General features: G+C 39.6%; 1 protein-coding gene and 1 long non-coding RNA gene across 3 annotated transcripts in view; one reads left to right on the top strand and one right to left on the bottom strand.

The window, feature by feature from the left end:
* The window catches only part of TTC39C (tetratricopeptide repeat domain 39C), a 122290-nt gene that overhangs the window by 62031 nt on the left and 35668 nt on the right, over positions 1 to 24591 (top strand). For both annotated transcript variants that reach the window (XM_050767798.1, XM_050767799.1), the window contains exons 5-6: positions 4136 to 4490; positions 6304 to 6472. In XM_050767798.1, the coding sequence (XP_050623755.1) occupies positions 4136 to 4490; positions 6304 to 6472 (524 nt within the window). The remainder of the gene's footprint in view (positions 1 to 4135; positions 4491 to 6303; positions 6473 to 24591) is intronic.
* LOC126941338 (uncharacterized) lies at positions 516 to 23868 on the bottom strand. Its single transcript, XR_007721258.1, has 3 exons — positions 22998 to 23868; positions 15959 to 16062; positions 516 to 888 (listed from the first exon to the last, which is right to left on the bottom strand). It is a non-coding gene; the product is annotated as an uncharacterized LOC126941338 (long non-coding RNA).

The following is a 24591-nucleotide window of genomic DNA, read 5'->3' as shown; positions in this document are numbered from 1 at the left end:
GCCAGATGAAAGGCTGTGCAGGGTGCACGGCTCTTCAATAGCGTGTTCTCTGCTTGTTGGGAAGACATGCACTCAGCTGCTGTGTCCTTGTGTGGAGCTGCTGGAGCGGCCCCTGTAGGAACCACGGTGCAGAGTGTGCTGTTCTCTCTGCCGCATCCTCCCCCAGCCTCTGCCTCCTCCTGCTTGGCCTGGCTGTGGCTGGAATTTTTGCTTTACAGAGTGTGGGATGGAGAGTAGAGCAAGTCCCGAGAACCTGTTTCAGTGCCAAGTTGGATGTAGAATGTAGTAAAAGCAAAGCCTCTCTCAACGTGGGCATTAAGTTTGTTTTGACATACTTCAGTTTATCATCTTTGACTCAGCTGAAAAGGTTGGGTTCCATTTCCTTGGCTCAAATTAAGGACCTTACAGCTTCTTACCATAGACTTTAACATATGCTTTCAGACATTGGCACCTATCTTAGGCACAAAATTAAAGACAGATTGAACTCATTATATTCTTATTCTAGAAGAGTGGGGTTTTCACCACGGAGGTTTCTGTTAACGTTTTATTGATTTAGTTCCACACACTCAGGAGTAGATGGATTCTTAATATTTGTTTCCATTCTACCATCCATTTCTATAGTTCCTCACCTGAGGTCAGAATTGTTAGCATTCATGTCTGTAATCCTGGTCCCTTCGACGTCACATTGAGAGATGCCGTTTCTCTGGGAGCAGGTGTTCACTCTTCTGTTGGGCTTGCACCCTTTTGTCCCGGGGTGTCCCCTGCTTCACTCTGACTCCAAGCCGCTCGCCCATCTGCTCCTTCCTACCGGCGTTCCTGCTTCTTTCTCCTGGGGCATTCCCTTTCCCTTAGTGCAAGCTTCACTTCCTTTAATAAAGCTGAGGAAGCCTGGAAAATACAGGATAAAATGGAGTTAATTTGACCCCTCCAAATTTCCAGTGAAGAATGGGTAGGAGTAAAGTGTTCTTCCAAAATCCTGCAATAACTATTTTGTACTCTCTAATTTATTTATGTGTTTACTACATGGAAAACTAGTGACAAAAAAAAGGAGATAAAAAAGAACAATTCACTCATAATCTCAGCATTATTTGTTTTCACTCTTTCTATATATGACCCAGTAGAGCATTTAAATATATATGTTAAGTTGCATGCTTATTTTTTCCTTTGTGTTTATTTTCTTTTCTAATTTTATTGTGGGCATTAGGCAGGATTGGACTATGTTTTATAGTTCTTTGCTGTTCCTCGGATGGCAAGCACAGTGCCAGGCACATAATATAAACAGTAGCCGGTCGATATTTTTCGGTTTTTACAGATTTGTTTAAACTATGCAACCTGTGATTATTTGTTTTGAATTAGATTCGAGTTGCCTCTGTGTTCTCAATAATATACATTCTAGTTTCTATTTTTTTTTTTTCTGCTTTTCTGTTAAATCTTTGGCTTTTTGGATTGTAACTGAGCATGATCTTTCTTGTTTCTGGGCATGCTGGATCAATCCAGACACTTAAAAATCCACTTTGTCAGTATAAAAGAAGCTTCAGGGTTTTCTTCAGGCTTTCTTTTCCCACAGTGCTTCCATTTAGGAGGGGAAAACGTCGCTGAGCCTCTTAAAGGAAGGATCTCTGTCTTATTTTACTTCAATTCACCTAGAACAGTGCTTGAAATGTGGTGTTTGTACAGTAAATATTCTGAAGTAGAACGAATGAAGAGAAATTGTTTTAAATGTATTACTTTTATTATTTTAAAGTTACTAAGAAAACTTTGTAGATCAATTTGTTTTACTTGTTCATTCTATCTTACAGCATTCTTTTTAGTGGAGGTAGACTATAGGACATTAATCACCCAGAAGTTGTAGGATAGTTGTTTTTAAATGTGATCCCATGGGTGATATGTTCACCATTTGTCAGAAAGTTGATGCATTTAAGTAAAATAATAGCTTAATACCATGGATTGGGAGTCCCCCAGACCACCCCCAGGTTTGATAACTTCCATGCAAGACTCATCTTACAGTCATACTCTCAGCTGTGACTTCTTACAGCAAAATTATGTTGCATGCTCATTTTGTCATTTGTATTGGGTTTTTTTTCCTAATTTTATTGTAGATATTTGGAGGACTTAGATTATGTTTTGTAGTTCGTTTGTGTTCCTTAGATACAAAGGAAAATCAGCGAAGGGAAAAAGCACATGGGGCAGTGGAGTCCAGGGGAGACCAGGCACAAGCTTCCAAGGCTTTGCTCTCTGGAGAGGCACACAGGGTGTGCTGATTTGCCCCAGCAACGAGTTATGACAACACAAATGAAATGTCACCAACCAGGGAATCTCATTAGACTTAGTTCCAGAGTTTTTATTGGGGGTTGATCATGTAGGCACCCCTACCTTGCACATAGACAAATTCCAGACTCCCAGAAGAAAAATCCGTGTTCAATGTATGTCATATTATTTGTGCAGACAGTTTAGGTGCACACAGTGAGCCACTCTTATCAGTCTTGGAAATGGTAAGAACTTTCCCAGAATCCAAGCTCCCATTCCATCCAAGGGCCAACCTTGTTAGCAGTTCTATTGAATGATAGCAGTCAGGCCGGCTGCATCAACTCTTTTCCACACATCTATTCTTAGATCACTCTCAATTCCGGGATTGGGTGGTTGTAAATCAGATTTTATTTTATTGCATATATTTTCTGAAATTTAGAAATGCCTTTCTGAAAACCTCTTTTCCTACTGTTCTGAAGGGCCTGAAAGTCTGACAGTTCATGTTGTCCATTTGTGCATGAGGGTCGGAGTTGGTATCGTATTAGTAACATTGCCAAGTGGATAAGCTCTCTCATAGTTATGAGAGAACTGTATTTTACGGAAAATTCCCTACAGAAAATCCTTTCCTCAAAAATGCGATGATGATACACTCAGATAGTCCCACGTAAATTGACCTCCCGCAACCCTTCCTACTCATCTGAAAGCAAAAATATTCCTAGGAGGAGTGGACAACAGCAGGGTCCTGACAAGGGCCAGTGGGGGAGGGAGGTTTAAAGATAAGAGATTTGTACCTTCTGCTGTGCAGTAACTTTTTTATTGCTACTTCACTGTGGTTGGGGCAGTGGATAAACCCCAATTTCATAAACCAAATAAAGCCATTCTGATAAGGTGTGGTTAAGCCACACAGTAGGCCTCAGATATATGTGAATTTAGAGGTCTTTACATTTTGCATTTAACATGAATGACTTTTTTGATAATAAACTGGAACTATTTGTTTACCCAGTAAATATTAATCTTTTTTGCCTGCTTGTTTTATTTTATCTTATTTTGTTTTATTTTATTCTATTTTTGGCAAGATGCAATGCTTGGTGCTTGGGTATACATTTTTTTCTTTCTTTTTTTTTTGAGACAGGATCTCACTCTGTTGCCCAGGCTGGCATGGTTGTGGCACAGTTGTGGCTCACTGCAGCCTTGACCTCTAGGGCTCAGGGAATCCTCCCACCTCATCCTCCCAGGTAGCTGGGACTACAGGTGTGCACTACCACGCCTGGCTAAATTTTGTATTTTTTATAGAGATGAGTTTTCTCCATGTTGCTCAGCCTGGTCTCAAACTCCTGGACTTAAGTAATCTGCCCACCTCGGCCTCCCAAAGGGCTGAGATTATAGGCATGAGCCACCGTGCCCAACCTCGGCTAGAAATTTAATTGTCACCTGACCAAGACCAAGAACTTGCTTTTAAGGAGGACTGTAACACAGGGTATACAAATGCAAGGATTATAAAAAAGTTTATCAGGAAAGCAGTATAGTAATTCAGAAATGCAATGGAGGGTGTCACAGAACACATGAAAAGATGTTGGATTCAGGTGATAACATTCATTCATTCAATGTATATTACATACCATGCTCTAGGTACTGCATGAAGGGCTTCATAGAACAATGAGCAGAAAAACACGTGCTTACCAATCATCATCCAGTGTAGTGAGGGGAGAGTGATGAGAAATAAGACGTTTAAGTAAGCACTGTAAGAAAACTGGGTGCAATCGATAATACTTTTTATGTTTTTTAAATTTTTGGCTTGATTTTCAGGTTACTGTTCAGTATCCTTTACTCTAGAAATAGAAAAATTATTTTGAATGTTTTTGAATGTTTTCTCCCTTTCTCTTTTTAGCTTATATCAAAGGTGGGTGGATCCTTAGGAAAGCCTGGAAGATTTACAATAAATGCTATCTGGACATCAATGCCCTTCAGGAGCTGTATCAGAAGAAGCTAACTGAAGAGTCCTTGACTTCTGATGCTGCAAATGATAATCACATTGTGGCTGAAGGGGTGTCTGAGGAGTCTCTAAACAGACTGAAAGGTGCTGTTAGCTTTGGATATGGCCTTTTTCACCTTTGCATATCCATGGTGCCCCCAAACCTGCTCAAAATCATCAACCTGCTGGGTTTTCCTGGAGACCGCCTACAGGGGCTTTCTTCACTGATGTATGCAAGCGAAAGTAAGGACATGAAGGCCCCTTTAGCTACGTGAGTAGCTGTATTGCAATGCTTTGGTAGATAATATAGTCTTGAAAGTAAGTAAACGACAATCAAAGACTTTAAAGGAAACTTCAGGTAAAATGTTTGGTTGGTTGACAGGATGCTGTGTCTTACGTCTTTCAGTGCAACACCAAGGACTGTGTTCTGTGGTCATGGTGGTGGTTCTAAGCTGACTTTAGTTAGAGAACAAGGCGTTATTCACGAGTCTCACAAGTCATGTATTTTAAAACCTCAAATGATTTTAGAAGCAGTTTTTGTGACTTTGACCACAGTCTGTGAGATTCATGATTCTGATTTTTGGACTTAGGAGGTACAAATTTGATAAGCTGTTTCTGTGGTTCTGAAATTTTTATTCTTATACAGAATCCTCACATTGGGATATTTTCCTTGATGATTCAAGGTGGTTTCTTATACGTGACATGGATATTTTGTGCTCTTCCACTAAACTGAGTCATGTTATGTTCCTTGGTTTAAACTTAAATAATAATTATTTAAGCAGGAGAGCATGAGGAAGCTGATATCACTATCTAGAACAAGAATTCACCAATTTCTACATCAGTTAAAAGTGATGTGATTTTTGTTTGTTTATTTTAGTCTGGCAAATATCTACCATTTGTAACTTGAGTAATTTAACAAGATTCCGGATATTCTTTGTCTAACATTACAGCACTTGTCAACATTTTCCCCCAAAATGTTGATATCCCAGAGGACCTTACTTGTATCAGTATTGAGAAATTTGGATGTTAACTTTTAATCAACTGATAGCTATTTAAAATATCTTTAATTTTTCATTAAAAAAAATATACCTCCCTAAACTCATTAAATTACACAGTTGTCCTTTATTAATGTGAATTAACAGGTTTGTTAACTTGTGATCATTTGTCTGTTTATATCTTAATATTTTATGCTTGTCTCTGATAAAGAAATGAATAGAATTAATAATGTAATTAGTATGAGATCCATTAGAGAACCAAATTTTATAAGCACACCATAAGTATGCATTTACATAAAAATATTTGACATATTGGTTAAACATTTTTGTCTGTTTATTAAATCAAATCCCAATGACTGTTTTGTTTACCTAGTTTAACATGGCCATTTTTGTTTTAAGTAATGAGTTTGGGGCAAGGGATCTGAAGTAGTTTATTAATTTGCTTGTTTTTTAAATTGAGCATCTTCAAAGGGCAGAGAAAGAGCCCTTTGTCTTATCCTCTCACCGATTTTAACCCAGTTTAGCATAATTTGTGTCTGTGGTTTCTGTATTTAAATTTATTCTTTTTAAAAAATTTTCTTTTTCCTTTTGATCTATTTATTTGTACATGATATTTAAAGTTAGATTCTGGGTTTATACCCTAAGTTTTGTGAACACAAGAGAAAACATTTTCCTTTTGCCAAAATAAATAAATAAATAAATAAAGCCTTTATTGCAAGGGAACAGTAAATTCATGGTGACCAGTTACCTTTTCTAATTGGTACATGGATGAGTAAAGTGTAGAATTCAGAGATTTATGTCAGCCATCTCTTCAGCGATCCATCTAGAAGGCTCAAAAACACTGAATGCTCCTGTTACTTTATTCTCCCCTGAGGGAAGGGTGTCTTGTGATTTATATATTGTGCTGAAGTTGCAGTTTTCCAAATATTAACATTAAAATGGGGAAAGTCTCTGATTTTACTTCTTCAGAGACTGCATAGTAAGCTTTTTGGAAAGAGTAGTATTGGAAGAACACATACTGGTTTTTTGAAAAATGGAAACGGTATAAGAAAAGTTATGTGCTCAACGTTTCTCTCCCTCTTGCTCTAGATTAGCTCTGCTCTGGTATCATACTGTAGTCCGCCCGTTTTTTGCCTTGGATGGCAGTGATAACAAGGCAGGCCTGGATGAAGCCAAGGAAATTCTCCTTAAAAAAGAAGCTGCTTATCCAAATTCTTCCCTCTTTATGTTTTTCAAGGGACGGATACAACGACTAGAGGTACTGTACCTTCCTCATCTTTTTAAAATAAAGCCTCCGATGATCAAATCTCTGATTCTCACTTGAGGACTGGTATCAAAATGAGCCAGAATGTCACAGGGCCCGGGAGCATTTTGTTCTTTTGCCTTTCTTTGCATCATTGCTAGGGAAGACTCTTCCAGGAACCCAGGATGTTAGTCAGTTACCTTCTGTTCGGAAGATGTGGGCGAAGTAGGGGTAAGATTCCTCATTGCTAATGACACAAGATTGGTGCACTTCCAGCTTAAGGCATGTGAGCATTATTTAATCGCTAGTTGAAAAACACAAAATACAATTTTTTTCCCTCTCTGAGTTACTAGTAATCTCTTTCTAAACTTTGATCTTGGCTAACAATTGACTTATACAAAAGTTACTGCCTTAAATATCAGGGCAACATGAGCTTTGAAATATTAGGAGCTTTTATCATATTTTCATATGCTTAATTTGGCTCAGTACTGTGTCAAGAGCTTTACACATGCTCTTCCATTTCATCCTCAGAACAACCCTGTGACAGAGGTATAAAATTGTCATCTGCATGTTATAGAAGAAATAAACAAGAATCGGAGAGGGCTTCAAGTAACTTCCTGTGCTTTCCCAGTGAGTGGGCCCGGGTTGTCTCACTCCAGAACCAGAAATGCCCTGGCCTTTGGAGGAGTCTGCTTCTCCTTTGCATGTCTTTTTTTTGAGCCGGAGTCTCGCTCTGTCGCCCAGGCTAGAGTGCAGTGGCGCGATCTCGGCTCACAGCAAGTTCCTCCTCCCGGGTTTATGCCATTCTCCTGCCTCAGCCTCCCGAGTAGCTGGGACTACAGGCACCCGTCACCATGCCCGGCTAATTTTAGTAGAGACGGGGTTTCACCGAGTTAACCAGGATGGTCTCGATCTCCTGACCTTGTGATCCGCCCGCCTCGGCCTCCCGAAGTGCTGGGATTACAGGCGTGAGCCACTGCATGTCTTTTTATCTGCTTGTTTGAGGTTATGAGGATTTGTGGAAAAATGAAAATATAAGAAATGAATCATACCTTTGAAATAAGATAGCTGTTAGAGTAGCTGCTCCGTCTACATTCTTACCAATAGTTATCAGTGAATCAGTTTGAGATTTTAACTGATAAGTGAATCAGTTTGAGGTTAACCAGGCACTCTGAGAAATCAGCCCCCATGAGTCCTTTTGAAGATTTTTGCCTAGAAAAGCTTTCATGGGCACAGGAATGATTTGTTATTTTTGGGGTGGGGATGCAGGCAATGGAGTGTATATTACTTTCCCAGTCATTTTTCTCCTTCATAAAGTGACTCCTTAAATCTGAAGACCTTGCAGAGCAATTTTCTAAGCGCTTTATATATGGAAGATGTGTTTTAGAGATTATACTAGCAGTTGAAAATTGAGGTATAAGCTGGGCACGGTGGCTTACGCCTGTAATCCCAGCACTTTGGGAGGCTGAGGCAGGTGTATCACCTGAGGTCAGGAGTTCGAGACCAGCCTGGCCAACATGGTGAAACCCTGTCTCTACTAAAATTACAATAAACTAGCTGGACATGGTGGTGCATGCCTGTAATCCCAGCTACTTGGGAGGCTGAGACACAAGAATCACTTGAACCTGGGAGGCAGAAGTTGTAGTGAGCCGAGATTGCGCCACTGCACTCCAGCCTGGGTGACAGAGCAAGACTCCGTCTCAGAAATAAATATATAAAATAAAATAAAATTGAGATATAGTACAGAAATCCCACCAACATCTGAATTATTTAAACTTGTCTCCAAATTGTTTTTCTTCTCATTATCTTGAAATTGTTTTTCTTTGCATTAAGGCTCGTGAGCCTTGGGTTGTGTTTCTCCCTTTTTTCTCTCACTCTTTTTTTACCTTTTCCTTTTTGAAATGGGGTCTCACTCGGTTGCCCAGACTGGAGTGCAGTGGCACAGTCATAGCTCACTGCAGCCTCAGCCTCAACCTTCCAGGCTCAAACGATCCTCCGACCTCAGCCTTCAAAGTAGCTGGGAGTACTGGTGTGCGACACCATGCCTGGCTAATTTTTGAATTTTTATTTTTAGAGATGGAGTCTCCCGATGTTGGGCAGTCTGGTCTCAAACTCCTGGGCTCAAGAGATCCTCCATCCTTGGCCTCCCAAAGTGCTGAGATTATAGGTGTGAGCCACTGTGCCTGGCCTCAGGATGAGTGCTTTCTTAGATTTAGATTTCTTAAAGGGCAGACATAAGTTCTGAGTAGCTTTCAACACAATGATACAGGGTTTAGTGTTTAACAGAGATTTGCTGGGTTTAGTGTTTAACAGATGTTTATTACAAGGGGACAGTAAATTCATGGTGACGGCTACTGTTTCTAATTGGTGCATTGATGAGTAAAGTGTAGAATTCAAAGATTTACATCAGTCATCTCTTCAGTGATCCATCTAGAAGCCTAAAGTTTAAAACTGTGCAGCAGGGCAGTGAGGCACCTTAGCTTTGGGCATTTGTTAGGATTCTGTCCCTTTATTCTGCTGATGAACGAATGTTCTAAATTGGGTTTTGAAGTTGTTAAACAGAAATGTGAAAACCAGAATTTATATTTTGTTATGCTTGCCATTTGAGTTAATTTTTCATTTTAAAACAAAATTGCTTACCTTTTGGTTAAGCCAATAACTTTTTTTTTTCCAAAAATCTTACTTTGACATGGTTTTAGTTTGTGCCACCACTAATTCCTATAAAGGATTGAGTGAACTGAAAATAAGCAGTCGTTCCTTGTTGTCAAGATGGTTCTAGAAATAAGGAAGCCACAGCTTCATCAAAGGATTCCTGTAAATGTGGTTTTTGGAGGTACATAGTCCACATTATAGCTCTTAGTAGATATGTAGTCTTTTGGGGGTAGATAATTGTGATCAGAGTGCAGAAGGTAGATGCTAGAACTCCTTCACAGTTATGCGACTTGCTTACTTAACTGGTATTTAGTTTTAAGAAAAAACACACAAGATCTGTGACTACTGTTACTTTGTGAGCTGTAGCTTTAGGGCCAGACAAAATATGATGAGTGTTTCTCTTTGGCTCTTCCCAAAGGCCCAGAGGATGAAAAGATTTTAAGGCTAACGTGAAATATGGTTGTTATTAACCTCAAGGTGCCCGGACAGCAGTGTTTCATTGATCTTCCCAGGTATGTGTAGGAAGGTGTCAGAAATGACAGTGTCATCCTTCATTTGCAGATGAGGAACTCTGCCCAGGGAGGCTGTGATATAGCTCTTGCAAAAGGCTTTTTGTAAGGTCTCGAAGGCCCTGACTCAGTTTATGAAACATACATGACTCCTTCCAATGAATTTGCTTACAAAGAATTTTTTTTCTTTGCAGCGAGCATTTAGGTTAGGAATAGGGCCCCCTGAGCTCTTTTTATCAACACGTACTCACAGAACATGGTCTAGGGGCTCTAATTTAGGGCAGGCGCATCATATAACACCATCTTTGTTTCTTCAGTGACTCAGAATCTGTGAAATTATTTGAACAGCTGCTTTTACGTAAGCTTGCTAACATGCAGGGTGACCAGCTCAATCTGTGCCTGTAAGTGTTCATTCTTCTGTACTCATTATTTTCCAATCCTGTTCAGTGCCCACTTTTTCTTTTAGTTTTGTTTGCTTTTTACGTACTTTGCCCTTCACTGTTTGGGACTCCGTAGAGTGAATATGGGAGGATTTCTTCCACAGATCTGCTTCTGTCATGCCACTTGCATAAACCTTGTTGTGGTGACTTCGCTGTTTTCTGTTATGGCCTCAGTTGATGTTACAGTGAAGTGCTACACCGTGGTCGTGAGGTCCGTTTACACCCCAGCTGGTGAGCACAGGATCCTCTTTGCCAAACTGCAGAAATAATTCCCTTGTTTCGTTGCCTCCGCTTCTCCCCGCTGCATGTCTATAGTACCGCGCCTCGAACCTTCTCTGCCCACTCATGTTGTCCTTACAACTGATCCTGTCTTTCTTGACTCCTCTCATGTGACTTACTGCATTGCTGAGGGGAATGAATGTGTGAATACAGTACCAGCATGTGGCAAACGCTGTCTAAGTAATGGTGTGATGGTGGTTATTATTCCTACTGAGTGCTTAAGCCTGGGAAGTCAGGTATCAAATTTTCATTTTATTTTTCTTTTGGGGAAAAAGAACTTGTTTGGTGTTGAGAGCTGTCAATAAAGCAAGGCCTGTGATTGGCAAAAGTGGGTATGGGTGTAGCTATAGGAGATGTAGGTACTATACAGCTGTTTACTTATCCCTGAATTTCCACAATGCAAACAACATTTAGGAGGCTGACCAGTGGGTTATTTAGGAATCTCAATTTTCAAGTGTGAATTGGTAGTTATAATTTTGATTTTCTGTATTTTCCATTAATATTCACTTAATTTTCATTCAGTTAAACCTATGGTAGTGTTATATCCATTAAGATACAAGCAATTAATGAGTATTTTTCTTGATTATTTTTACAATATTAGGGACAAGTCTATATTTTCATAAACTATTTTCAGTTCTCTCTGCCCTTTCTTCTTTAAGCAATACAGATTTACACAACTTTTTTCTCTTTCAGCTTTAACAATCTACTTTGTATGTGGCATGTAAGGATTTGGTTTTCTGTAAATAAACCTTACATGGTGTGACTAGTAATGTAACACACATACCTTACATGGTGTGACTAGTAATGTAACTAATTTTTAATATTATTTACCTCTAAATGAGTGTTCAGATATTCAAATAAATGAAAGTAGTTTTCTATAAAGTTAATGAACATATTCTAACAAAGTTCCTATGCAAATATTTTGAGAACGGTTTTTTTTTTTTTTTTTTTTTTTTGAGACAGAGTCTTGCTCTGTCACCCAGGCTGGAGTACAGTGGCGCAATCTTGGCTCACTGCAACCTCCGCCTCCTAGGTTCAAGTGATTCTCCTGCCTTAGCCTCCCGAGTAGCTGGGATTACAGGCGTGCACCACCATGCCTGGCTAATTTTTGTATTATTGGTAGAGACGGGGTTTCACCATGTTGGCTAGGCTGGTCTCGAACTCCTGACCTTTATTTTGAAACTATCTCCTGAGCTTGAGGCCATACATTGTGAATATCCGGCATGCTGACATTTTAAAACCTTAGGTTTGGTTTTTGGAAATCGAAATCTGAGCCTAGCACAGGTCTGGCCCTCAATGTATGTTTGCCGAATGAATAGATGAGGCTACTTGTAGAAAAATCTATTGCTCTATGTCATTTATTTTTTAAGAAATGACATTGGTTATCAAGGACTATTTACTTTTCTTGTGGCACCTAAATGTGTTTCTGAAGTCAGTTCCAAAGAAGAAGTTGCAAAAATGTCTTGATAATTGAAATAAGAAGATGATCTCCTAAGGAGGGGTCCACATCAGCTGTTTAAATTCCAGTGTGCTGGCTAAACAATCAGTTTCGTTTCTTAAGAGTCACATTTTTATTTCAAAGATGGGATTTTAAAGAACTGAATTAAATTTAATTGAAGTAAAAAAGTAAATACATTAAATGAACTTTATCTTTTATATTTGTATGGGTGTATATTTGTCACATACATATACATGCAAATAGATGTTAACATACACACAGACATAGGTAAAAATCACATTGGTGTCTTCACCTCATCTGCACCTCTTGGCTCCAAGTGAGCTCCAGATGTATTGGCGACATCGTCTGTAGCGAGTCAAGAATGGAACAGTTCGGATTTCAGTATAGACTAGGGTATCCTGCCACGTTGAAGTCATCAGGTAGCTATGGTCCTGCTCTGGGAGCCTCATTATATAATCTTTCTCCTATTTGAAGCTGCCTTGTTTGTTTTTTCTGAAGAGACACAGCCCTCTCTGCCCATCCACCACTCTGTTGTGTCCTCCCCTTCCCTCGCTCCATTCCTGCTGCAAAAGGGACAATGATAGGATGCGCTTTGCAAACCCTCTCGGTGTCTGTGGAGACGGCTTTGATGCTTGACCTTTACGTCGCCATATTCGTGTCGCTCTGGTTTGCCAGTTCCTTTTAAGAGGGTGGAGGTTCTTCCCCCTCATTTTCAATTCCCTGTGAAGCTCTGCGTGAAAGACTTCCTTTACACTTCTGTCCCCGGCGTGCCTGTGTTCTGTCTCTGGACCTTACCTCCGTCCATGACTTTGGGTGCCATCAACTGTGAGAGGTGCCTTTTTAAAGTGGGCTTTAGTGCTTTCTTTCTGTATGTTTATTAAGATAAAGTTCCATTTTCCATCAGTGACCCCCAGAATAAGTGGGAGGTCTCTGTGATTCTTTAGCCCATCAGTTCATCATTGTGACAGGGACAGGAGAGTAGATGTTGACCTCTCCGGTGATTTATTTATCAGATAGAGGAAGGAACAGGGAGACCCAGGGGGATCATGGAGAATAGGGCCAGTGCAGAAGGGCCTGTGCTGTCCCCTGTCTCTGGGGTATGTTGACATTATCAGAGCTGTTTGGTGGCTGTATTTCTTTGCATCTGTTGAAGGGCAAGCCCGCCTCTTGTATTTGGAACAGCATGCCTTGTCAGCATGATGTAATGTTTTTATTTATAGGATCAGGGAAAAGGCAATGCAGGAAGAGAAATAATTCCCTGAAGTTCTGTTAATTGTAGTCTTCTCTTCCTCCATCCTACGTGACTCTGTTAATGCTCAGGCACCAAAAAAGAAGGTTTCTGTTTATTCTTAGAAGTATACAAAATGAGAGATTGATTTAATTTGGTGTAGAGGAGATGGAGGATGTATTTGTATCTCACTTTCCAGTGAGATAAATCCATATTGTGTGGCTTAATGACTGTTTACGGAAATGAGAAGATGTTAGTAACCCCAATACACTTGCTGTCCTTTTAACCCTACCTATCTGTTGGGTTGAAAAGCAAGTAGAAGGTTAATACTGATTTATATCCCTAAGCTTATTATGTGTGCCTAAGAGGATGAGCTTTCCCTTGCCTAGCTAGTCCTAAGGGTAGGAGGCAAAAGCATAATCCATTGCTAGGTGACCTTTATAGCAATATTGCTAAACCGATTCTGCCACTCAGCAGCATTAGTGCTGAATTCCATGTCAGTAAGTGGGTTGCTGTAGGGTGTCCTTCTGCTTGCTACAGGTGACAAGGAGATCCTCTCATTTCAAAACACATACATAATTATTTTAAGATGTTAAGCAATTGTCATAAAAGTAACCTAGTGATAATTACATTCTAAGCTATTTTACTTAAAATTATTTTGTAATCTTTATACATATGAGACTTTCTGCGTTTTGTTTACAAATCTGATGTTTACAAGTATTAACATAGTTTTTTAAATAAATAATTGATAGGCAGGCAGACTACTTAGATTTCCCTTGTGTTAATAATCTGCTGTTTTCCTGTCGTTGGGAAATTGTGGCTGGGATATTTGACTGTTGTTCCCCAGTATTTCAGTGTGATAGCAAGTACTGCAATAAATATTTCAGTATATACGTTTTTAGTTCCTTATTAGATTATAGCTCCAGTGGTAGCATTGTTAAAAGCAAGGACTATGAACAGCTCTGTGTAGCTCTTACATGATGAGACATTCTCAAGAAATAGGGGGCCAGAATATAATTATTCATTATTTTGTGCATGGTATCAGCAATCAGTACTCTACCCTGTAGTTTCGTTTGCTTATTTTTATTTCCATAATGATACAAATTAAAGTAGTTTAACATTTTTTAAAATACTACTGAAAAGATACCCCATGTTTTGTATCAGAAGTCTCAGTATCGTTAAGATGACAATACTTTCCTAATTGAGCTACAGATTGAATGCAGGGTCTGTCACAATCACAGCATATATATATATATATGTGTGTGTGTGTGTGTGTGTATATATATATATTTTTCCAGAAATTAACAAACTGATCCTAAACTCAAGGGACCCAAAATAGCCAAAATAATATTGAAAAAGAAGGAAAAAATGGAAAGTGGAAAAAGAAGACTCCACTTCCTACTCTCAAAACTTACTACAAAGTAATCAAGACAGTGTGGTACGAGCATAAAATAGACATATGGATCAGGGAGAATTACATTTATGATTAATTTACTTTTTTTTTTTTTTTTTTTTTTGAGACAGAGTCTTGCTCTGTCACCCAGGCTGGAGTGCAGTGGTGTGATCTTGGCTTACTGCAACCTCCACCTCGTAGGTTCAAGTGATTCTCATGCCTCAGCCTCCCAAGTAGCTGAGACTACAGGTGTGCGCCACCATACCTGGCTAATTTTTGTATTTTTGGCGGAGGCAGGGTTTCACCACGTTGGCCAGGCTGTTTTCAAACTCCTGACCTCAGGTGCTCTGTCCACCTCAGCCTCCCAAAGTGCTGGGATTACAGGTATAAGCCACCACGCCTAGCCTTATGATCAATTTACTTTTGACAAGGACATCAAGACACATCAGTGGGCAAAGAATAGTCTTTTCAGCCAGGCATGTAGCTCAATGCCTATAATCCCAGCACTTTGGGAGGCCAGGGCAGGCAGATTGCTTGAGCTCACGAGTTTGAGACCATCCTGGGCAACATGGTGAAACCCCGTCTCTATAAAAAATATAAAAATTAGCCAGGCATGGTAGTGCACATCTGTAGTTCCAGCTACTCGGGAGGCTGAGGTGGTAGGATGGCTTGAGCCTGGGAGGTGGAGGTTGCAGTAATCCGAGATCATGCCACTGCACTCCAGCCTGGGTGACAAAGCCAGACCATGTGCTGGGACGACTGAGTGTTCACAAATGCAAAACAATGAAGTTGGACCCTTATACTATACATGAAAATTAACTCAAAGTGGATCATAGACCTAAATGTAAGATCTAAAACTATAGAACCCTTGGGTTAGGCCTTGGTTTCCTAGACATGACACTAAAAGCACAGCAACAAAAAAATAAATAAATTGAACTACATCAAAATGAAATATTTGTGCTATAAAAATACAATCAAGAAAGTGAAAAGACAACCCACAGAATGGGAGAAAATATTTGCAAGTTATACATCTGTTAAGGGACTGAATATGTAAAGAACTGTTACAACTCAATAATAAAAAGACAAGCCAATTTAAAAATGGACAGTGGATCTGAAGAAACATTTCTCCAAGGAAGATAGGCAGTATCATAAATCACTAAGGAAACAAATCAAAACCAAGTAAGATACTGTTTCACACCCACCAAGCTAACTACAGTAGATGAGACAGCCAATAACAAGTGTGGGCAGGGTGCAGAGTGATTGGAACCCTCATTCATTGCCAGTGGGAATGTGAAATGGTGCGACTGCTCTGGACCCAGTTCAACAGTTCCTCAAAATGTCAAACTATATGAAACAGCAATTTCACTCCTAGGAATATACACAAGAGAAATAAAAACCCCACTCCATATTATTATCCATAATAGCCAAAAAGTGGCAACAGCTCAGATGTCTATCAACTGATGATGGATAAACAATATGTGATATATTCATACAGTGTAATATTACTCAGCAATAGAAAGGAATTAAGTACAGATACATACCACAGCATGGATGAACCTTGAAAACATGTTATGTGAAAAAAACCAGTAACGAAGACCTTATGCTGTATGATTCCATTTATATGACATCTTTAGGACGGGTACATCTACAAAGGCAGAAAATAGATTATTGCTTGCTTCAGTGTGGAGGTTGGTGAAGGAATGGTAGGGAGTGACTGCTGATGGCTACATGGTACATAGTTTCTTTTGGGGGGATGAAAATATTTTAGGCCGAGCACAGTGGCTCACACCTGTAACGTCAGCACTTTGGGAGGCTGAGGTGGGTGGACCAGTTGAGCCCAAAAGTTTGAGACAAGCCTGGCATTGTGGTGAAACCCCATTTCTACAAAAAATTAGCTGGACGCACACCTGTAGTCCCAGCTATTTGGAAGGCTGAGGTGGGAGGATCATCTGAGCCCAGGATGTTGAGCCTGTAGCGAGCCGTGAAGACCCGAGACCCTGTTTCAAAAATATATATTTTTTAAACTTAGATTGAAGTAGTAGTTGCATAACTATAATATTACTCTATGAATAGTCTAAAGGCTTATTAAATTGTACACTTTAAGTGGGTGAATTTTATGGTATTTGAATTTTATCTCAATAAAGATGTTTTATAAAAGTATTGGCCAGGTGCGGTGGCTCACGCTTGTAATCCCAGCACTTTGGGAGGCCTAGGCAGGCAGATCACGAGGTCAGGAGATCGAGACTATCCTGGCTAACACAGTGAAACCCCGTTTCTACTAAAAATACAAAAAATTAGCCGGGCGTGGTGGCGGCGGGCGCCTGTAGTCCCAGCTACCCGACAGGCTGAGGCAGGAGAATGGCGTGAACCCGGGAGGCGGGGCTTGCAGTGAGCCGAGATCGCACCCCGGCACTCCAGCCTGGGCGACAGAGCGAGACTCCATCTCAAAAAAAAAAAAAAAAAAAGTATTGAGAGTGTGCATTTTCTGTATGATTTTATACAATCTCTTTTTCTTCAGATGTAAGTTGTTGATTAAACCAAGTTTGATGACTTTCAACTAAGATACACAGGCATACATCAGAGACACTGCGGGTTTGGTTCTAGACCACTGCACTAAAGCAAATATCACAATAAAGTGAGTCCCATGAATTTTTGGGTTTCCCAGTGCATATAAAAGTTAAGTTTACATTGTACTGTAGTCTCTTAAGTGTGCAATAGCATTATGTCTAAAAATACGTGTATACCTTAATTAAAAAAAAAAAAACTTTATTGCTAAAAAATGCTATCAATCATCTGAGCCTTCAGCAAGTCGTAATGTTTTGGCTGGTGGAGGGTGTTGCCTAGATGTTGATGGCTACTGGCTGATCAGGGTGGTGGTTGCTGAAGGTGGGGGTGGCTGTGGCAATTTCTTGAAGTAAGGCAACAGTGAAGTTTACCCGCCGATTGACTCTTCCTTTCTCAAATGATTTCTCTGTAGAATGTGATGCTGTTTGATAGCATTTTACCCACAGTAGGACTTCTTTCAGAATTAAATCAATCCTTTCAAACCTTACATCTACCTTATCAACTAAGCCTATGTGATGTTTTAAGTCTTCTGTTGTCATTTCAGCAGGGTTCACAGCATCTTCAGCAGGAGGAGATTCCATCACAAGAAACCATTTTCTGCGCTCACTCCTCATAAGCCCCTCCCATCTCTTCATGTTTTGTCCTGCGATTGCAAGTCAGTCCCATCTTCAGGCTCCACTTCTGATTCTAGTTTTCTTGCTCTTTCTACCACATTGGCTGTTCCTTCCTCCACTGAAGTCTTGAACCTCTCAAAGACATCTAGGAGGGTTGGAATTAAGTTCTTCCAAACTCCCATTAATGTTATTTTGACCTCCTTCTATGAATCCATGTTCTTAATGGCATTTACAGTGGTAAATCTTTTCCAGAGGGTTTTCAATTTACTTTGCTCAGAACCATCAGAGGAAGCCATGTCTGTGGCAGCTATAGCCTTATCAAATGTATTTCTTAAATAATAAGACTTGAAAGTCAGAATTACTCCTTGTTCCATGAGCTGCAGAATGGATGTTGTGTTAACAGACATGAAAGCAACAGTAAATCTCATTGTACATTTCCATTAGAGCTCTTGGGTGACCAGGTACATTGTCAATAAGCAGTAACGCTTTGAAAAGAATCTCTTTTTTTTTTTTCTTCTGAGAAGTATGTCCCGACAGTGTGCTTAAAATACTCAGTAAACCATGTTGTAAACAGATGTGCTGTCGTTCAGGCTTTCTTTTTCCATATATAGAGCACAGGAAGAGGAAGAGTAGATTTAGCCTAATTGTGAAGGGCCCTCTGATTTTCCAAATGTTAAGTGAGCATTGTCTTCAACCTAATGTCACCAGCTGAATTCGCCCCTCGGAAGAGAGCTACCCTGTCCTTTGAAGCTTTGAAGCCAAGCATTGACTTCTCAAGCTATGAAAATTCTAGATGGCATCTTCTTCCAATAGAAGGCTCTTTTGTCTTCACTGAAAATTGGTTGTTTAGTATAGCCGCCTTCATCAGTGATCTTAGCTAGATCTTCTGGTTTTCTTGCTGTGGCTTTTCCATCAGCACTTGCTGCTTCACCTTGCGCTTTTACGTTATGGAGATGGCTTCTTTCCTTAAACCTCATGAACCAACCTCGGCTAATCTTGGGCTTTTCTTCTGCAGCTTCCTCACCTCTGTCAGCCTTCAAAGAATTGAAGAGAGCTGGGATCTTGCTCTGGATGAGGCTTTGGTTTAAAGGAATGTTGTGGCTGGTTTGATCTTCTATCCAGACCACTAAAACTTTATTCGTATCAGCAATAAGGCTGGTTTGCTTTCTTATCATTCGTGTGTTCCCTGGAATAGCACTTTTAATGTCTTTCACGAAGTTTTCGGCTGGGTGCAGTGGCTCACGCTTGTAATCCCAGCTCTTTGGGAGGCTGAGGCCAGCAGATCACCTGAGATCAGGAGTTCAAGACCAGCCTGGCTAACATGGTGAAATCCCATCTCTACTAAAAATACAAAAATTAGCTGGGCGTGGTGGCACATACCTGTAACCCCAGCTACTTGGGAGGCTGAGGCAGGAGAATTGATTGAACCTGGGAGGCAGAGGTTGCAGTCAGCCAAGATCGCACCATTGCACTCCAGCCTGGGCGACAAGAGTGAAACTCTGCCTCAAAAACAAACAAATAAACAAACAAAAAACTTTTCCTTTGCATTCACAACTTGGCTAACTGGCATAAGGCACCTAACTTCTAGCCTTTCTCAGCTTTCAACATGGCTTCCTCATTAAGCTTAATGATTTCTAGCTTTTGATTTAAAGTGAGAGACTTGCAATTCTTTCTTTCACTTAAACACTTAGAGGCCATTGTAGGGTTATTAATCAACCTCAATTAATGTATCTCATGGAATGGGGGGCCCAAGGAGAGGGAGAGAGAAGGGGGAATGGCTGGTTAGTGGAGCAGCCAGATCACACACAACATTTATCAATTAAGTTTGTTGTCTTACGTGAGCACGGTTTGTGGTGCTCCAAAACAATTAAAATAGTAACATCAAAGGTCACTGATCATAGATCACCATAACAGATATAGCAGTCATGAAGAATTTGAAGTATTGGGAGAATTACCAAAACGTGACACAGAGACACAAAGTGAGCTCATACTGTTGGAAAAATGATGCCAATGGACTTACTCGATGCAGGGTTGCCACACACCTTCTATTTGTTGAAGAAAAAAGGCAGTATCTGTGAAGTGCAATAAAATGAGGTATGCCTGTATTTCTTATATATTTGTCCAAATTCTAAATGTTTAATATAAATATTAGTGAAGTTAATTATATTTTCCATCTATTATATTACTTTCATTGTGAGAACTAATGTTGCCTTTAATCGTGGGAACTTCGAACATTCAGACCTGTACACATTGTTGTTATAATGATAGACTCACTTCTCCAGAAATGAAATTTATCTTCCGTCCCAAAATAAGATTTATAGACTATTCTGTTTTTAAATTGTAAATGGATATTTAAAAACTATCTTACTGTATTTTCATGCCTCTTTGCATGTGAGATATACATACGGTTTTATTCTGATCCCTTCTGTAAATCAGGGATGTGCTTTTGATTCGAGGATATTTTCTCTTCCTGTCATTGAATCAAATTCTTAAAATAGATAAAATCTTTTTTTTTTACTTTTTGTGTTTTATCTTTATACTTTTTATTTTTAAATGAATATTATATAGCTTTGATAATTGTGATAAGGGGGCTTAAAAAAGTACATTGACAAGTAGAATTAAAAGATAAAATTATAAACCACAAACTTTATTAACATAAGCTCTATCAAGTTCCAGACTCTTTTGTAAGTGATGGTACCAACCATTTAGTCTATCCTTAAAGAACTATGGGTCCTGGGAATTTAACCATGTCAGTGCAGTCTTTTTTACAGTGCGGTCTTTTTTACATAATTAACTGAAGAAAAATCGGTGCCCTTTAAAATTAGAAAACAAAAAGAAGTCAGAGGGAGCCAAATCAGGACCGTAAGGTGAATGCCTAATGATTCCCAAGGAAACTCTCACAAAATTGGCCTTGTTTGATGAGAGGAATGGGCAGGAACATTGTCACAGTGGAGGACTCTCTGGTGAAGCTTTCCTGGGTGTTTTGCTGCTAAATCTTTGGCTAACTTCCTTAAAACAATCTCATAAATAGCAGATGTTATCGTTCTTTGTCCCCATGCCCAGAAAATCAACAAGCAAAATGCCTTGAGCATCCCAAAAAAACTGTTGCCATCCCCTTTGCTCTTGCTTTCTTTGCTGTGACTAGGCCACTCCCACCTCTTTGTAGCCATTGCTTAGATTGTGCTTGGTCTGCAGGATTGTAGTGGTAAATCCATGTTTCATCTCCTATTACGATTCCTTGAAGAGACGCTTAAGGATCTTGATCCCACTTGTTTACAATTTCGATTGAAAACCAACTGTGCCCATGTCTGCAGCTGATCTGGGTGCAGTGGTTTTGGCACCCATCAAATGAAAGTTTGCTCAGCTTTTTTGGTCAGAATGGTGTAAGCCGAACCAATTGAGATGTCTGTGGTGTTGGCTATTATTTATGTAGTCCCCTTCAATTAGGGCATGAACAAGATTAATATTTTCTTTGCAAATCTATGTAGATGGCCTGCCACTTTGGGCTTCATCTTCAACATCATCTTGGCCCCTTCATAAACTTAGTTATCCGTTTGCAAACTGCTGATTCTGATCCCTTCTGTAAATCAGGGATGCACTTTTGATTCGAGGGTATTTTCTCTTCCTGTCATTGAATCAAATTCTTGAAATAGATAAAATATTTTTTTTTACTTTTTATATTTTATCTTTATACTTTTTATTTTTAAATGAATATTATATAGCTTTGATAATTGTGATAAGGGGACTTCAAAAAGTTGGGGGAATTATTCCCATAAACTTTTTGTAAAGTGTCAGTGATTTCACCATTCTTTCACCCAAGCCTCACCATAAGTTTTATGTTTGTTCTTGCTTCCATTTAAATGCAGAATTTATGTTGGTCTGATAGGGACTCTTTTCAAATTGATGTCTTATACTTCTTAGTGCCTCAAAGTAGATCCTGCTCAGACATGTTATAACAAGTTAGTATGGGCTTATTTTGGGGTAAAAAAATTTGAAATTCATGCATAGTTTTATTATAATGCACATTATAATATAATACAATATATGATATTATAATATATAATATCATATATGACCATTTTGAAGACCCTGCGTATGCCTTAAATAAAACAACATCATTATTGCCTTTAAAATATATGTTATATTATTTTTTATCCACTTGTTCTCTTACATACATGCATAACTCTCAGTTTCTCAGGTTCTCTGTATTATGGGGAAATTTAAATTTTACTATGTTTATAATATCTCTTAGTCACTGAGGATATATCTTCATTTAGTCATGTTACCTTTTATTTCTCCCATTTTGACTATAAAATTTTTGCATATGTCTGTCCTTTCTTATATATAGCAAGCAGGGGTCCAGATGAGTAAGTACTTTGTGAAAGTGTGCATGGTTATTTTAGGATTAAGGAAGACCTAGAATTCAGGCTTTCTTTCTTTCCTTTCCTTCCTTTCCCTCCTTCCCTCCCTTCTTTCTCTCTCTCTTCTTTCCTTCCCTCCTTCCTTCCTTTCTTTTCTCCCCTTTCCTTTCCTTTTCTCCCCTCTCCTCCCCTCCCCTCCCCTCCCCTCTCACTTCCTCTCCCCTCCCCTTTCCATCTGTCTGTCTCTTGCTTTTTTGCTTTCTTTTCCTTCCTCCCTCCCTTTCTTTTTTCTTTTCTCTTCATCTCTTTTTCTTCTCTTTTTAGATGGAGTTTCGCTTTGTCACCCAGGCTGGAGTGCAGTGGTGCAATCTTGGCTCTTTGCAAACTCTGCCTCCTGGTTCACGCAATTCTCCTGCCTCAGCCTCCTGAGTAGCTGGCATTACAGCTGAGTAACCCAACAGCACACCTGGCTAATTTTTGTATTCTTAGTAGAGATGGGGTTTCACCATGTTGGCCAGGCTGATCTTCAACTCCTGATCTCAAGTGATCCTCCTGCCTTGGCCTCCCAAAGTGCTGGGATTACAGGCATGAGTCACTACACCCAGCCTGTACTTTTTTTTTTTTTTGAGACGGAGTCTTGCTCTGTCGCCCAGGCTGGAGTGCAGTGGCGCCATCTCCACTCACTGCAAGCTCCGCCTCCCGGGTTCACACCATTCTCCTGCCTCAGCCTCCCGAGTAGCTAGGACTACAGGCGCCTGCCACCGCGCCTGGCTAATTTTTGTATTTTTAGTAGAGACAGGGTTTCACCGTGTTAGCCAGGATGGTCTCGATCTCCTGACCTCATGATCTGCCGATCTCGGCCTCCCAAAGTGCTGCTTTCTTTTTTTAATCCAGTGTTTTTTCTAGTATATCCCACTGCTTTTATTTGCTAAGTTACAGAAATGTGTGTGTGTGTGTGTGTATATATATATAGGTCTTAGTTTGGGCTACTATAAAGGAGTACCATAGATTGGGTGACTAAAAGAACACTTATTTCTCACAGTTCTGGAGGCTGGCAGGTATGAGATCACAGTGCCAGAAGATTGGGTGTCTAGTGAGGACCATGTCCTGGTTCATAGATGATGGCTTCTTACTGTGTCCTCAGATGGTGGAAAGGGGCTAGAGAGCTCTCAGGGGTCTCTTTTATGAGGTCACAAATGGCATTCATGAGGGCTTCACCCTCATGACCTGATTACCTCACAAAACTCCCACCTCCTAATACAGTTCCAGTGAGGGTTAAGATTTCATGTATCAGTTTTGTGAGGCAGAAGCATTCAATCCATAACAATGTTATATATAATATATAACTTATATATGTAACTTAGCAATTAATATGTATACATATTTAAATGTGAATATAAATATTTCTGGGACTTGTTTTTACTAGGCTTTAGGAATAAACCTGATTTGTTTTTAATGATTTGACTAAAACCATCTCTTTCTTACATTTTGGAGAAACAAATCACTTACAGTAATTAAACTGCCATTAAACGTTGGAAGGAATTCTCATGTAACTTACTGTTATGAAATTCCCTTTTGAAATCAGTTTTTTAATAACTTCCCCTATTTCTTTCTATAATGTTACTATATATTTACTTATATCCATAATTAGTTTTATGTTATAGTTTTCTTTCCAAACATATAACTGAACACTAGTTTCAGATCTGTAAAAACGTGGTATTATTTTATTAGACTAATTTGTGTTTTCTTAATTTTATGATTAAGCTTTTGGATTATCATATTGGTTTTGAGAGAGAGAGAGATTGATTTTTTTATCAACTCATTTTTAAATTTCCATTGTTTCTAGTTTCCCTTAACTTAGCTTGTTTTATAGTTTTTCTTAATAGTTTATCATAACACATTTGTTGTATTCGAATAGTTTGATATTGGTGTTGTGGGATTAGGGATTTGATCTTATTCCCTAAATGGAAATTTGGCCTAAATTTCTTTATCTGTTTTACTTGAGAGTGTTTAGGGAGGCTGAAGATTTTATTAAATGTTCATTGTGATGTGTCTTAATTATCTGATTATGATTATAATTCATCTTACGTCCTTTAGTAAACTTCACAGGAGGCCTACTCTGAGTCTGTGGCCTTTGTCCTCTGCCTGGCAGAAACCCGGGGTTTAGAGCTTACCCCTGGAGGCCACTGCTGGGATGAATCCTGGCCCCTCCACTCTTGCTGAGTGACCTCGGACAAGATCCTTCACCTCTTTAAGCCTTGCTTCCCTCCTCAGTGAGATGGGGACCCCAGTAGTACCTTGGCGCAGTTTAGCTGTTAGGGTTCAGTGAGGTGACCCCGGAGGCGTGTGCAGCACAAGGCTTGGAGTGAGTGCCGAGTCGTTGGCTGGAAGGACAGTAGCACTGCAGTGTGACTGTCCTTAGGGCTGCGGCCAGAGTGGAGGGGATTTATTGACATAAGGCTTCCCAGCTTCAGCTTTTAGTGTGTGGCATTGTAGAGAGAACATCGGACTAGAAGTCTGTGAATCTGGTTTCTAGTTTTGGCTCTGCCATAAACAGCAACAATTATTTCCCAATGTTGCTTTCACATCAGGCAGTCTGAAGGAGCTCAGAGACCTCAAGCCAGTGGGCCTTCT

This window comes from Macaca thibetana, chromosome 18 (genome assembly GCF_024542745.1).
Source record: "Macaca thibetana thibetana isolate TM-01 chromosome 18, ASM2454274v1, whole genome shotgun sequence".
NCBI classification, from domain to species: Eukaryota; Metazoa; Chordata; class Mammalia; order Primates; family Cercopithecidae; genus Macaca; species Macaca thibetana.
The sequence above is the reverse complement of the archived record's forward strand: the minus strand, read 5'-3'. Positions and strand labels throughout refer to the sequence as shown.